We start from the raw sequence: 14487 nt of genomic DNA on the forward strand, positions 1-14487 counted from the left end.
CGCCCCCCCCCCCAGCCAGAGCAATCAGCAGCAGGCAGGCAGCGCAGACCTCGGCTGCCAGGACGCAGTGCGCGGGGACCACAGCCCCGGGGCCCCCGCGGGCCTTCTCCGCCACGTCTGACCCGAGGACCGCCTGTGAGCTGCAGTCTCTCCTACTGAGGCCGCCTAGGGACTCACCAGCCCCCTTTCTTTGGGAAACACACACACACACACCCTAACTGGGGAGTAAACAGGGAAGCTTTCCTCCATTCCTGAGGCTGGCAGGGTCCTGGGGAGGATGGGCAACACCCGGCCAGCAGCTGGGGCGCCCCCCACGTGCCGTTGCACCTGTCCCATCCGGGTCAGGGCCCCGCCATCAGTAAGACCCCTGCACCCCCCCACACCCAGAACCCAGGCCTTGTCCCAGCTCGTGGTACCGCAGAGCACCCACAGGGCTCACTGGGTTGCTAGGGTAACTCCTACTGCCCCCAAGTCCATCAGCCCCATGCCAGCCCCATGTGCACAATGGAGGGGACCAGCCGATTCTAACTGAGCATGCGCTCCCACCATATCCCATCTTGGGGCTCCCATGAGAGCAGAACTGCCCCAGCAAGGACAGGCCCCTGGGCCGCCAGGCACCCTTCCTTCTCACCCAGCTCCCCAGAGGCCACAGGGACGAGTGGGCACAGGAGTGAGACTTCTCAAGTCAGGGGACTGACTGGTTGGCTCTGCCAAGCCCAAGAAATGAGGGGGACCCATGCCGCGAGTGGTTAAATAATTAATAAGATTACCAACAGCGTGTTAATTACAAATAACAAGAGAGGAGCTAGAGGTGGCGAACTTTCCAAAGGAGGAACAAGGATCGCAGCCCCAGGGCCCGGGGGTCCGGCCACCTGGGCGGGGCAGCTCCGTAATAAATAATGGAGTTGGGGTAGGGGTCACGGCTGCTCCTGCTTCTTCTTGACGGAAATCCGCTTCTTCCTTGCGGCTAGCATCTCGTAGAAGGGGTCCACGCTCACAGCTGCCCTGCGGAAGAGGGGACCCCAGGGTGAGGCCCAGGGTGAGGCCCAGGCCAGCAGACCCGCGCCGCCCCAGCCCAGAGCCCTGCGCACTGGATGGACTTGATCCACTCGTCCTTCTCCTCCTGCGTGGGGGCCGAGATGCGGTACACCATGTGGTTGCCCTCCACCACCCGGCCGTCTGCCTCCGTCTTGCAGGCCTTGATGAGCTGCCCCTTGTTGTTGGGGATGTAAAGCTCAAAGCAGTTCTGGGGAGTCCAGAGAGCAGGGACAGAGGTCAGAGCTGACCTGGGGCCACAGGACCCCGCCTCAACGAGTGGAGGAGCCCTTACCGGCTTCCGGGGGTCGTCCACCTCTCGGATGCTCAGATTCTCCAGGGGGATGATTCCTCGGGGCTCCTTATCCTGAGGGGCAAGTGGACAGACTTCCCCATCTTAACCCCAGTCCCCCACCTCCCCCCCCACCCCCCCCCCCCGGGCCCAGGCCCCCAGCCGCCAGCCCCTCCTCCCTGCAGCCTACGCCCGCGCCCCCTCGCCCGCGCCCCCTCACCGTGGTGTATTCAAAGTAGTAGAGGCAGTTGTCTGTGAGGATAAACCAGCGCCGCTTCCACGTCTTCACCCGGCCCCCTGAAAGGGAAGGGACGGGAGGGGGCCCGGGCTCAACTGGGGGACGGGGCCTCGAGGAAGGGCGAGGAAGGGTGGGAGGAGCAGCAGGGCAGGGAGGTGAAGCTCTCAGGGCCCAGGACAAAGTCAGCAGGGGAAGAGAGACAAGCAGGGGCAGGCCCAGGCTTGGGGGCCGCTCTCGGAGCCTGTGTGGGAGCCCCGTGTGGGAGCCAAGGAGCCCAGCCCTGCCCCTCTTCCCTGTGGGCCCCAGCCCTGTACCTACCTCCTGGGCAGACAGCGAGAAAGCAGGCAGGACCGGGTGCAGAAGAGAAGGCAGGAGAGTGGGGTCCCCCCAAGAGCCGCAGGTGCCCCCCAGCAGGCAACAGAAACAGCGTGTGCAAGGGGAGGCGTGTGCAAGGGGAAGGAGACACAGCAAGACACAGCAGAGAGAGAGACAGAGAGGGGAGGGGGGAAGAAGGGGGAGAGAGGGAAGAAAACCAGTTACACCTACATGAGGGAGGAATGGCCAGAGCCCGGGGAGGCCGAGGCTGGTGGCCTGACTCCCCGCTGCAGGTGTCCAGCCCCAGGCCTCCCACCCCGCCCCATCCAAGGCCAGGAGGGCCCTTTGCTGCTCTTCCCTGGAGGTGGCCCTCCCCAGGAGGACACACCCTCAGTGCTTGGCCTGAGGTGTACATGGGGCACCTCTCAGCCCCAGCAGGAACTGGCTGTGTGACCTAGGGACACCCTCTTGCCCTCTCTGGACTCCAACCTGGAGACTTACTGGGCCCACAGCTCCCTGCTGTGTAGTGACCTGCTCTGGCTCCGTTGGGCCAGAACCCAGCAGTGACAGTAACAAAGGCTTCTTGTTAGACACTGGAGGACAAGCAAGGCCATCCTGAGCTTCCTCTCTCTCTCTCTCTATATATATATATACACACACATATATTTATTTAAAATATTTATTTATTTAATTCCATTTGTTATTATTATTATTTTAATTTAGCCATACTGTGGCACACACAGAGAGAGAAAGCGATAGAGCAAGCCACCAGGTCCAAGTCACCAGGTCCAGGACTCAAACCATGGTCGGCAATGTGGGAATCCAGCACCTTTAACCACCATACCACCTGCTGGCCCCATCAATATGTATATATTTTAAAGCTTTTGCATGAGGCAAAAGCTCAGGGGGGATGGCCACACCACAGTCCCTTCTCCACTCCCCTCCTGGGATTTCGGGCATGAATACATGTGCTTGGCATGATTTTCAAGCTGTCGGGTCTGAGACTTGAACCACGGCCGGTCATGTGGAAGTCTACACCACCACCTGCTGGGACCTGTATTTAGTATTTCAAGGCGTTCTTTTTAAAAAAGAATTATTTGTTTAATTCCATTTATTATTGCTATTTTTAATTTGACCAGAGAGAAAGGGAAAGTGAGAAAGCAAGTCACCAGGTCCAGGACTCGAAATGCCGTTGGCCATGTGGGAATTCAGCGTCTTTAACCACTATAATACCTCTGGCCTTGGTTTTTTTTTTTTTTTTAATTGTTAAATAAATATTTATTTCCATTTAAACTTTTTTTTTTTTTTTGAGAGGTTTTCGTTATAGGGCGCATGTGCTCGCCAGACAGACAGAGACATAGAGACAGAAATTGAGAAATCACCCCCAGGGGGAATGGTCACACTGCAATCCCTTCTCCTCCATTCTCCTCTTGGGATCTTGGGCACGCACGCACACGCGCCTGGCGTGAGTTCTAAGCCACCGGGTCCGGGACACGAACTGTGGTCGACTACGTGGGAATCCAGCGACATAGCCATTATGCTAACTGCTGGTTCCCCATTTAAACATTTTTTTGTTTAACTTTATTTATCCCAATTTGATCAGAGATGGGGAGAGGGAGGGAAGGAGGGAGGGAGAGAGGGAGGGAGAGAGGGAGAGAGAGAGGGAGAAGGAGAGGGAGGAGAGGGAGACGGAGAGAGAGAGAAAGAAAGAAACTAAGAAAGCAAGCCATCAGGTCAACCATGTGGGAGTCCAGCATCCTTAATCACCTGCCAGCCCTAGAAAGGGGCACTTTTTAAAATTCAGGGACCAGCAGCTGGCATAATGGCTATGTTGCTGGACTCCCACGTCGTTGAGCACAGTTCAAATCCTAGACCCAGTAGCTTAAACTCACACTGGGCATGTGTGTGTGCATGCCCAAGATCCCAAGAGGAGAATGGAGAAGGGATTGCAGCATGTCCATCCCCCCCCTGGGGAGGTGATTTCGGTCTCTCTGGTGAGCGCATGTGACCTAAAGCAAAAATCTCTCAAAAAAAAATTTATTTATGGAGGCTGGTAAGTGACATGGTGGTTAAGACACTGGACTCTCAGGACCAGCAGTTACCATAATGGCTATGTCGCTGGACTCCCACGTAGTCGACTGTGGTTCAAGTCTCAGACCTGGCGGCTTAAACTCACGCCAGGCGCGTGTGCGTGAATGCCCATGTCCTCTGGGGGGTGATTTCTTGCTTTCTGTCTCTCTGTCTCTGTCTGTCTGGCGAGCGCACGCGCCCTATAGCAAAAACCTCTCAAAATAAAAGACACTGGGCTCTCACATGGCCGAGTGTGATTCGAGTCCCAAACCTGTACACTTCCTTTCTCACTTCCCCTGTCTCTCTCTCTGCTCAAATTAAGATAATAAAACAAAACATTTTTAAATGACCTATTTCATTTTATTTATTATTATTTAATTTGCCATAGGGCATGTGGCACCAGAGAAAAACAGAGGCCATTCCTCCGTGGGGTTATTTCTCGATTTCTATCTCTCTGTCTCTGTCTTTCCAGAGCATACATACACCCTACAGCAAAAACAAAACAAAACAGAACAAAACAGAAACAAAACAAAACAGAAACACCTCTCTTCAAAAAACAAACAAAAAGCCACAGCCAGGCTAGCAGGTGGCACAGAGGTGAAGGCAGCTGGATCCCACATGACTGACTGCACAGTTTGAGTCCTGGACCCGGCAGCTTGAAAAATCACACATGTGGTCCAAGACCCTGAGAGGAGAATAAAGAAGGGCCGGTGGCGTGGCCATGCCCCCCAGGGAGTGATTTCTCAGTCCCTCTCTCCGGCTAGCACATACGCCCTACAGCAGAAACTAAAATCAGTAACGCCGTGGTGGCCCAGTCACCAGGCACAACTCCAGGCTGGCAGGTCTAACGCTGACTGGCTTTGGAAGCACAGGGGGAGCTTTCCAAACAACTGACAGCCAAGCCAGACAGTAACATAGTGTGAAAGGCTGACCCACACCAGAAGGCTGCCGGTTCAGGGCCAGAGACCTCCCCGAGGATGGCAGGGAGATGTACGCCAATGAACTGGGCTGGTGAGGCTGGAGGGGTGCCCTGGGCATCGGTAGGGACATGTTCGGAGAGGCCCTGAGGATATGGGGACCTGCTCTGAGCAAACATCGCCTGTCCCTTCAGGCTATGACAGAACCTTGCAGCCTGTCCTTTCCTTGACCCTAGCTGCAGGCAGAGCAAACGGTGGAACTTTCTAGGGGCCTTCCAACAGATAGAGCTGATGGAATTCAGGAAACATTCTGACCCCAATTAGCAAAGTCCAACCTCAACTGTCTCTGTAAGAGTCTTTAGCCTTATCAACACCCCTTTGACATCTCCCTACCCGCGGGCCTCTCTCCACTAGATAAGAAGTTTATTGGGATTTCTCTTTGATACAGAGGTAGCCAAGTGATACACCTGGCCCAGTACGTCTAAGCCCTTATAGATTCGTTACCTGCGTTTATTGTCTGTAACGTATCAACTACCTAAGGACTGTCATGAATACATGCATGCAGTGTGCCTTGCCCTGTAAGTCTGTCTGGGCGGCACACGTTGCTTGGGCTGCTGAGGCTCAGGCCGCCTGTGTCCACTGCTACTGTCTCTCTCCTTTCTGCTTCCTCTTAGATGGAGCTAAGTCCCGGGCAGATGCCGACAGGTATCAGGGCCCTGTTGGAAGAGCTCAATCTCCCCCCCAACCTTAGGGAATATACAAACTAACAAAAAGCAAACGACTGATTGCTCTTCCTGCCCCACAGACCCTGGCTTTGGGAGTCTGAGGCCCAGCCATCAGGAACAACTGGCAAATTTAGTTTATTTACTTATAGACAGGGTCTTGCTGTACTGCAACCCTCCTGCCTCAGCTGCCCGCGTGTCTATCACCACGCCAGGCGGGCTGAGAACCAAACCCGCGCCTCCCACATGGCCTCGGCTGGCAGAATACCAGCTACTGGCAGCCAGGGCTGAGGACAAAGTCCCCACAATGGTTCCTCCAGGCTGTGGTCCTGATGGGTCACTGCTACTGACTAGGAATGTGCTGGTGTCACATGCTCACCCTTCCTCACAGCCAGGGGTTCTCAAGTCACCTAAGACAGCCTGGGTCATTCTCTCCACCAGGTAAGAAGTCCTCAGGACACGCTGGGACAGGTTTCTTTGCTAGTGTAGACTCCCGCCTATAAGTGATGTGACAGCTGCAACAACTCCCGGCCTTGGCCTCGTGATGAGGCTGGCAGACTATGGGGCAGAGTCGGGGAGCCCTGGAGTCGGTCCTGTCCTGGCCGCGGGGGTTCTCGCCAAAGAACGGGTCCTGGGGTGCAGTCTCTCAGGCTGCTTTAACCGTGACCGAGTGTCCTTCGACCAGGCCGGGACCGAGCTACCTGGTTCTCGCCACATCCTCAGTGCCAAGCTCCAGCCCGGAGGAGGGGCCCATAACCAATTATGTGTGAAGAGGGGCGCTTAGGGAGCCCCCACTTCAGACCAGGCCCTGTGCTCAGGACCAGCATGTACGCCTCATCTTGTCCTCAGGCCCATTTTCCAGAGGTGGAGACTGAGGTTCAAAGAGGTTGAATCACTTGTGCCAGGTCAACGGTGGCTATGTGCAGAAGCTGAGCCCCAAGCCCGGCCCCGTCACCTCCCCCTGCAGTGGCGGTCAGCAAGGTCAGGAAGGGACGTACCCAGCTTTAAGAGCCAGCCCTCGCGGTCTGGGTTGAAGAAGGTGTGGGTCAGGTCGTTCCCGTCGTCCTCGGGGATCTTGAAGGGCTCATTCCGAATGCTGTCGTACAGGTTCTGTGGACAGGAGCTGGCTCAGCGATTCTAGGTCCCTGGGACCCTCCCAGCGTGACTCTGTGGCAGCAAGACTCACAGGGGGAGGGAGAGGGACAGGCTGGGGAGGAGGGGCAAGCAGAAGGCAGGACAGCCGCAGATGAGGCCCGGGGAGGGGAGGGAGTGAAGATGGCAAGAGGCCAGTCAGTGGCTGGTAACTGGGTGGAAGGACAGCACATGGCCGACTGCAGTCGGAGTCCCAGACTCCGTGTCTTGAAACACACGCTGGGCGCATGGGTGTGCGCCCAAAATCTAAGAGGAGGGAGAGATGGAGAAGGGACTGCAGTGTGGCCATCCCCACGAGCGGTGCTTTCTCACTTTCCCCATGTCTCTCTCTGAGCACACTTGCCCTCTAGGAAAAGTTAAAAACAGCTGGGGGACCAGCAGGTGGCACGGTGATTAAGGTGCTAGACTCCCACATGGCTGACTGAGGTTCAAGTCCTGGACCTGGAGGTTTGCTTTCTCACTTTCCCCTCTGTCTGTGTCTCTATTTGGTCACATTAAAATAAATGAATAAATAAACATTTAAAAAAGAAAACAAACAAAAATAACAGCTGGAAGAGGCTGCTAAGTGTTGGAGAAACACAGGTGGAGACAGACAGACCAACACCCTAGAAGATTCAGAGGGAGAGAGAAGGACAGACAGGCCAGGAGACCAGGGCCAGACTTGGAGACAGAGACAGCAGAGATAAAGAGGGAGAGAAACCAGAACATACAGGTTGGTGTGGCCCTACTGCTGGGGGCGGGATGGGCAAGGATCATAATCCAGGGCTCGATGGTGGGGGGCAGGGGTCTGGATGTGGCAGGAGGTGGGACAGGGCTGCGGAGCAGGGGTGAGGGGGCCTGACCCTGAGCAGCTCCTCCGGCAGGTCCCCGCCCTCATTGATGCCGCGGTTCATGGCCACGAAGCGCTCCAGGCCCGGCTTGTCGCGGACGTTGGGGTTGTGCAGGCTGGTGTTCAGCATGATCACAGCGAAGGACAGCACATAGCACGTGTCTGCGCCCACAGTCAGGTGGTGACGACGGGGTGTGGCCCCCTCCCCCCACACCCCTCCTCCCTCAGACCCAGAGCCCCGGCCTCCACCTGTGGACTGGAAAACCCCGGGGTTGCACAGGCAGTATCGCTGGGCGAAGGCCTCCATCATCCGGTCGATCTTCTGGGCCTCTCCAGGAAGGCGAAAGCTCCATAAAAATTGCCTGGGTTAGGGGCGAGCAGGGAGTAGGTGCCGGGGCTGGGTCCTGGAGCACCCGCCCCACTCAGTCCTAGGAACTGGCCAGTAAGAGACCCAAACCTTCTGGCCTTCAGAGGCACGTGAACCAATCTGGCCAGTGAGCACTGCCATGGGACTTTCCACAGATCCACACAGAAATAGCCTGGTGGTTCTGCTAAGGCTGCTCAGCAAGCCTGGGGTTGCCAGGAACCTCTTACATCATACAGGAGGAGGGTCTCCAGACAGCGATGCCAAGACGGTGGAAAGCACAAACAGAACAGGGCAAGCGGACTCTCGGACACAGCGACCCCTGGAGACTGGTGGACTTCTGCCCTACGTGAGGCCACCAGTTCTCTGGGGTCTGTTTCTGTTTTGAGTTGAGCTGAGCTTCTCTTGCAACCAAGCCTGGATGGGTACATTCCTGCCCTCCCTGCCCACTCTCCTCACCTGAGGGCCTGCACCAGATTGAGGTCGGTGAACTCATGCAGATCCACAAACGCATGGAGCACTGCCAGGTTCAGCTCTTCCCTGGGAGGGCAGGAACAAGGCACAGGAAGGCATGTGGGGAGGCCGGAGCGGGCGTGGGCAGAGGAAGCTGAGCCGCCCCTCTGCAGTGCCAACTGTCTGGCCCCTCGGGTCTGCCCCGGCTCGGGATGCTCACGGAATGCTTGAGGGAGGGCTATCTGCCTTCCAGACCCGGGGAGAGTCACAGCAAACGTGCATGCCACCGACTCACACGACCCCTCTGAGTACGATGATGCCCCTCACACGATCCTCATTCCTCCCATGTCCAGACATGGCCCCCCCAGAGGTCTATAAATCTCTGTGACCCCCAGACGTCCACAGATGGTCCTCACCCAATGTCCACTCCTATGCATCCCAGACTTCCAGATGGCCCCCCAACTCCACCATGCCCACAAGGCCCCACGCTTCCGACGTCCCCATAGATCCCAACTGCCCACTGCTCCCATGCACACCCACTATCCACATGTGGTCCTCGTGCTCCCACAGAACTCACAGATGATCCCCACTGGCCGCCAAGGTCACCCCCCCAAGATGTCTCAGGCGGTCTCACCCTCCCAGGCCCTCAAGTCTGATGCAATGCAGTCGGAGGCAGCTCCCGGGGCTGAGGGCAGGAGCTGGGTGCCTGGGGTGGAGGGAGGGACCAGGAAGAAGCTGCAGGGCTCTCACCTCTCCCCCAGGTAGTCCCCGATGGCAGTCTTGTTGAGCCCCTCGCCCTTGTACAAGAAACGGGCGATCTCCTCAGGTGTGTTCTGCAGAAGCTCGTTCTCCACCAAGAACTGGATCCCCTGGTAGGCGAGGACCGAGTCTCAGTGCTGAAAGCCTCCTCCTAGAACCTCAGAGTCCCATCCCACCTGTCCTCAGCAGAGCAGGGCCAGGCTTCGTGTTCAGGCTTCACTCGGGTCCGTAAGCATCATCCCACTTTGCGGCCGGTCCCCTGCCCCTACTTCATCCTGGCACCAGGAACAGGGTCCCGCAAGGTACGGTAAATGTTTGCTGAATGACTAAACAAACTACAACAGCTCCAGGCAAGTAGAATGTGAGAATCTGTCGCAGGCGCTGTTCCGTGCTCTGGGCACGGCCTCAGGCTGTACTGGGAGCATGCGTGGCTCCCTCCCGCCCTGCAGACCTCTCCACCGCAGCCACATCTCCTTTGGGATCATGGCCTCTGCATCTGGGGTGTCCCTGAGAGCTAGGCAGAGTCAGTCTTCTCTGGGTCCTCTGCAGGGCCAGGCCCTCAGAAAATGGGTGTGCAATGAACGACTAAGTGAGCAGGCATCTTCCTTCCACCTGGCGAATACTCATCTGTCAAACCCAGCCTGTGTGTCTCCTCAGGAAAGCCCTTCTCAACTCCACCAGGCTCCCTCCACCATGACACACTGGCCAGTCCTCCTTTGTGCATGTCACTTTGATGACTTGCACAGACTTGAGCTCCTCTTGGGCCCAAAAGTCGATCCAGAAATACAGGCAGAAAGGATACGAGGCCCATTCCAGGCAGAGAAGCAACAGCAAAGGTCAGGAGGCTGGGACCCCTGGTGACTGTTCCCAGTACACGTGAACAGCTACGATCCTAATTCTGGGATCAGGACCAAGTCTGTCTGCCTACAGCACACCGGTAACCCTCCCACTTCTGGGACCTGGAGGTGCCAGCACCCCTGCCTGTCTGCCTGGCTGGCCCCAGCTCTATGGCCCCAAGCACCTTTTTAGGGTCCATGTTGAACTTCTTTCTGCCCATTGCCATCTTCCGGTTCCGCTGCAAGGTCTTACTGTAGGGACAGAGCAGAGTGGGACTCAGGGGGACAGGTCAGTGCTTGGGCATCCCTGGCCCTGCCTGGACCCCATACCCCCCAAGATTCCCCCCAGCCCTCACCTGCCCTCATTGGCCTCCAGACCCTCCACCTCGCTCATGGCTTCGCTGAGCTCCTCCCGCAGGCGCTGGATCTCCACTAGCAGCTCCTGCTTCCGCCGCCGGATGTTCTCCAGCTCCATCCGCTCCTCCGGGGTTAGGTCTGGGGGTTCTGGGGGCAGAGCTCAGAGTCTAAGTCAGATCTGGGGACAAGGAACCTAGATTCCTACAATCTACAGGAGGATGAGGCTGGGAGAGGAGGATGATGGGGGTTCCCATGTTTGACTGAAGAAGGGGCTGGGAGCTAGATTCTTCAGTCCAGGGGAGGAAGGGCTGGCTAAAGCTTTTTTTTTTTTTTTTTTTGAGAGGTTTTTGCTACAGGGTGCATATGCTCGCCAGAAAGAGAGAAACAGAGAAACAGAAAGCGAGAAAGGGGGGATGGCCATGCTGCAATCCCTTCTCTTCTCAGGATCTTGGGCATGCACGCACACGCCCCCGGCGTGAGTTTAAGCCACCGGGTCCAGGACTTGAAACGCGGTCGACTACATGGGAGTTCAGCGACATAGCCATTACGCTAACTGCTGGTCGCCTAGATCTGGAGTTTTGAGTCCTAAGGGAGGAAGGGATTTGGGACCCAGACTCCTGAGTCTGAGCATAGAGATTGGATTCCTGAGCTTTTCCATCTGGATAAAGAAAGGGCTGAGCGCCTAAACTTCTGGGTCCATTACTTGGAAGGGGGTTGTGGTCTTCGTTTTCTGACTCCATTTCTGGTGAGGCAGCCGGGGGTCGGGCTCCTGAGTCCATGAAAAGTAACTACAGCAGGGGGAGGCTGATGACAACTCCTAAGAGTTGGGACGAGGGGGCGGGACATCCAAGGCCCCGCCTCAGCCAGATCTTCCTATACTCCATTTCGCCCCCTCCCGCCGCCACCGGAAACAGGCTCGGCCCAAACAATGGCCTGGAACGCCCCGCTCTCGGGGCCTGCCGGAAGCCCGTCCTGCGCCCCACAAAAGCTAGACGACGAAGGGGCCGAAAGCCTCCGCGCGGCGAATCGGAAGGGGACGTTCGCAGCGGAACGTTCGGAGCAAACGCTCTATCCGCTCCCAGCCGGCCCCGCCCCTCCGCACTTACCATAGACACCGTCCTCCATGGCGGCTAGGAAGGCCCGCGGGGAGTCCGGGGCAGTTCCGCCGGTCGGGCCTGGATCCGCGTTGGCCCGCGGGCTCGGGTGAGCCCGCTCAAACGCCCCGGGAGCCACCGCCGCCTCCTCAGCGCCAGTCGTCAGCGCTGAAAAGACTCTCCCTTCGTCGTCCAGCCGCCCCGCCAATAGGCACCGCCCCTCGTTTTGACACCGCCCAATCCACGATGGGACCCCTCGTAGGCACCATCCCCGACACCACAGGATCGTCCTCCAGAGCCAATAGGCGCACAAGAAGCAGATGTAGCAATGTCCGGTCGAAGGTAGACAGCCTGTGTCACCAATCGGAGTGCGGGATGGGCACCGTGCCCCGCCCCTGAGACAAAAGAAATCACTTGCCAGGCTTTGCCCGCCAATGAGAAGCCTCCAAAAGGCGTTGCAGGGAGGTGGGCCTATGCGGAACAGAAAGGACTGCGCCTGCGCAAGGGCTCTGCGTCGTAGAGGACTTGGTCGACCGAGCCCTTTTAGTAATGCGTTGCTAGGGGGTGGTACTTTGTTAGCCTGTTGCCAGGGGGCGGGTCACGGTTGTTTCCGTGAACCACACCTCCTCGCGGGCCACGTTAGCTTTGACCGCAGTGGTTGCCACGCAACCGGGAACAGCTTTGGCTAGCCCTTCTTTTGCCTTCCTTCTCCCGGTACTTTCTCCTTCCAGGCCGCTCCAATCTCCCCACCCGTTTCTTCCCGCCTCCCATCTACCCCGGCCTCTTCAGAGTCGGAGTGCTGAAACGAAAGGCATCTTCCAAATGCTGTACTCTTTGATATCTGCTATTGCTCCACCCAAACGCCTCCTTATCTTAGCATCTTCCTCCCTGACCCCTCCCTTCCCCAGGCGTCCTCCACCTCTGTCATTTCTTCCTCCCCTCTCAGAGGCCTTTCTGTCCTCCGTGGCTCCCCTCACCTCGGTCCCCAGCTCCTCTCATACTCGCCCTTCTTACACTCCGCTCACCCGTCAGAGTCCTTCCACATCTGAGGCCCCATCCCTTCCCCAGCCTGTCATTCCCATTCCGGGCAGGCAAAACAGGTGCAGGGGCCTGGCCAGAATGGGGAACGGGGCACCCTTTAGGGAGACAGCCTGGGGCCCAGCAGGTGGCGTGATGGTTAAGGCGCTGGACACTACTACATGGCTGACCACGGTTCGAGTCCTGGACCTGGTGGTTTGCTTTCTCACCTTCCTGCTCACTCTCTGGTCAAATTGAATAAATAAAAGTTAAATAAATAATTCTTTTTTAAAGGGGGGGGGCAGGCTTATTGTGGGGGCTGAAGCGTCTGGGCTTCGTCCTCATTCGTTGTCCCTGGGCTGGGCAGGTGGGGACGGATTCAGGGCCAATACCTGTTTAAGCTATCGGATTAGACACGGAGCCTCCTAAGCCCCTCACTGACCTTTATGAGTGGCCCACATCCTGCCCTGGAGGGTGGAGACCCAGACTGAGCCAGCCCTGCCCCCACTCTCTCCTTCCAGCAGAGCCCCCTCCCTGCCATTTATCCCCAATTTAACATCTTTCCACACCTCTATTTCTATCGTCCCCATCCCTACCCTAGACATATTGGACTGGGAGAGCAGCCAGCTAATTAATCCCATCCGGTTATTATATGGGGATTCTGAAGGATAAAAGAAGGGGAAGCCAGAAGGGGGGACTGGGCTGATGCAGCACTTGAGCAGGCTGATGGGCAATGACACTGCCTGCCCTCAGCCCAGAACACGGGTGGGAACATCTCCTCCTCCCTGGCACTGGCTCCCGCTGCGGCTGGCCCCCAGCCTGCTGGGCACTTAGGAAGATGGCAACATGGGCAGGGGCCAGACCCAAGGACCCACGCCCCAGAAACAGTCACAGACATGCTCACCAGGGCTCTCAGTTCTTTAATCTAGGGGACAGAGTTCCCCCTAAAGCCCCCACTTTCCCCACAGTGGGAAGAGTCCCTGGTATTCAGAGCTATTTCCTCCTTTCCCAGCTCCCAAGCTGGACCAAGGAGAAGACTGGCCCTTAGCCATAGCCCACACCACCCTTGCCCGTCCTGTGATTCAGACACCAAATTCAGAGCCAGCCTCCAAGGGCATCTTCCATTCCAGCTACCTTTGGAAGCACCAGGGAGAGGTGAGAAATCACAGGATCTGCACCTCACGCCACCCTCAATGAGGGGAGGAGCCGCCCTGCTGGAAAGGTCGCTGGAACTTGGAGTTCTTCTTTACAGATGGAGAAACTGAGGCAAAGAGGGGGAGTGATTTGCCCAAAGTCACAGAGTAAGTTGTGGCAGAGATGGGATTTGGAGCAAGGCTTCCTGGGTCTTTGGAAAGGACTTCATCCTAACTAGTTCGAGTTCAGTTTCTAACTGCTGTAGGAAGCAGGAGAGAAAAATAGATACATATCTGTATTTATATTTTACATACATACATATATATAATACACAGATGTACGCCATCTTTAAGAAACAGCACACATCACTAGGTGTAGATTCCAGAGCACTCTGGACGCGTAGCCGTGGCTCCCTCCTGGTCTGGTGCTCTACGTAGCCCTCTAACCTGAAGGGTCTCACCTCTAGGTCAGCCCAGAAACACTTTCTCAAGCCCTGAACTCCCCTCCTAGAATTCCGGGAGTGTTCCCCCTGGTGGTAATTAGATCTTCTAGGCTTTGGTAATGGATAACTCTGGATCCCTGGAGCCTTGATTCCTTTTGGCATTACAGAATTACATGAAGTCATCCGGAATCGCAGATTCTGCTCTCCATTGGGTAGGCTGGGACCAGCAAATCTCAGACATCTAGAACTGCCATGCCTCCTGGACTGTGACCCATCTAGAGTCACAAGATCCCGATTTTTATGGACATACTACAATGGCACTTTTTTAGAAAAACAACCATCCTGTGGGTCATTTAGAAGTGATGCTTATGGGGCCGGCAGGTGGCATGGTGGCTAAGGGTGCTGGACTCCCACATGAGTCCCTGGACCTGGCGGCTTGCTTTCTCACTCACGCCACCCCC

At 56.7% G+C, this 14487-nt stretch overlaps 1 protein-coding gene across 2 annotated transcripts; it reads right to left on the reverse strand.

The window, feature by feature from the left end:
- Window positions 1-739: 739 nt before the first annotated feature.
- On the reverse strand, window positions 740-11843 carry CYTH2 (cytohesin 2). Of its 2 annotated transcripts, none has more exons than XM_006160196.3 (12): window positions 11446-11843; window positions 10339-10486; window positions 10168-10234; window positions 9138-9256; window positions 8394-8474; window positions 7820-7932; window positions 7584-7732; window positions 6588-6699; window positions 1548-1624; window positions 1331-1402; window positions 1092-1246; window positions 740-1005 (listed from the first exon to the last, which is right to left on the reverse strand). In XM_006160196.3, exons 1-12 carry the CDS (start codon window positions 11462-11464, stop codon window positions 918-920), a joined length of 1200 nt encoding a protein of 399 aa, XP_006160258.1. In that variant the 5' UTR covers window positions 11465-11843; the 3' UTR covers window positions 740-917. The 2 variants fall into 2 exon arrangements, with proteins under 2 accessions (XP_006160258.1, XP_006160257.1); XM_006160195.3 differs by lacking the exon at window positions 11446-11843 and adding an exon at window positions 11043-11195.
- Between the last annotated feature and the right edge of the window lie 2644 nt (window positions 11844-14487).

This window comes from Tupaia chinensis, unplaced genomic scaffold, assembly GCF_000334495.1.
Source record: "Tupaia chinensis unplaced genomic scaffold, TupChi_1.0 Scaffold000673_1, whole genome shotgun sequence".
Classification (NCBI taxonomy): Eukaryota; Metazoa; Chordata; class Mammalia; order Scandentia; family Tupaiidae; genus Tupaia; species Tupaia belangeri.

What these genes read in the sequence shown, in the direction of transcription:
- CYTH2 (XM_006160195.3), bottom strand. Translation starts at nt 11,118, where the DNA reads ATGGACTCAGGAGCCCGACCCCCGGCTGCCTCACCAGAAATGGAGTCA. An exon ending in AGACCACAACCCCCTTCCAA is followed by an intron (nt 10,487 to 11,042) that starts GTAATGGACCCA and finishes CTCTGCCCCCAG; the next exon opens with AACCCCCAGACCTAACCCCG. An exon ending in ACTACTTTGAATACACCACG is followed by an intron (nt 1,403 to 1,547) that starts GTGAGGGGGCGC and finishes CTTGCCCCTCAG; the next exon opens with GATAAGGAGCCCCGAGGAAT.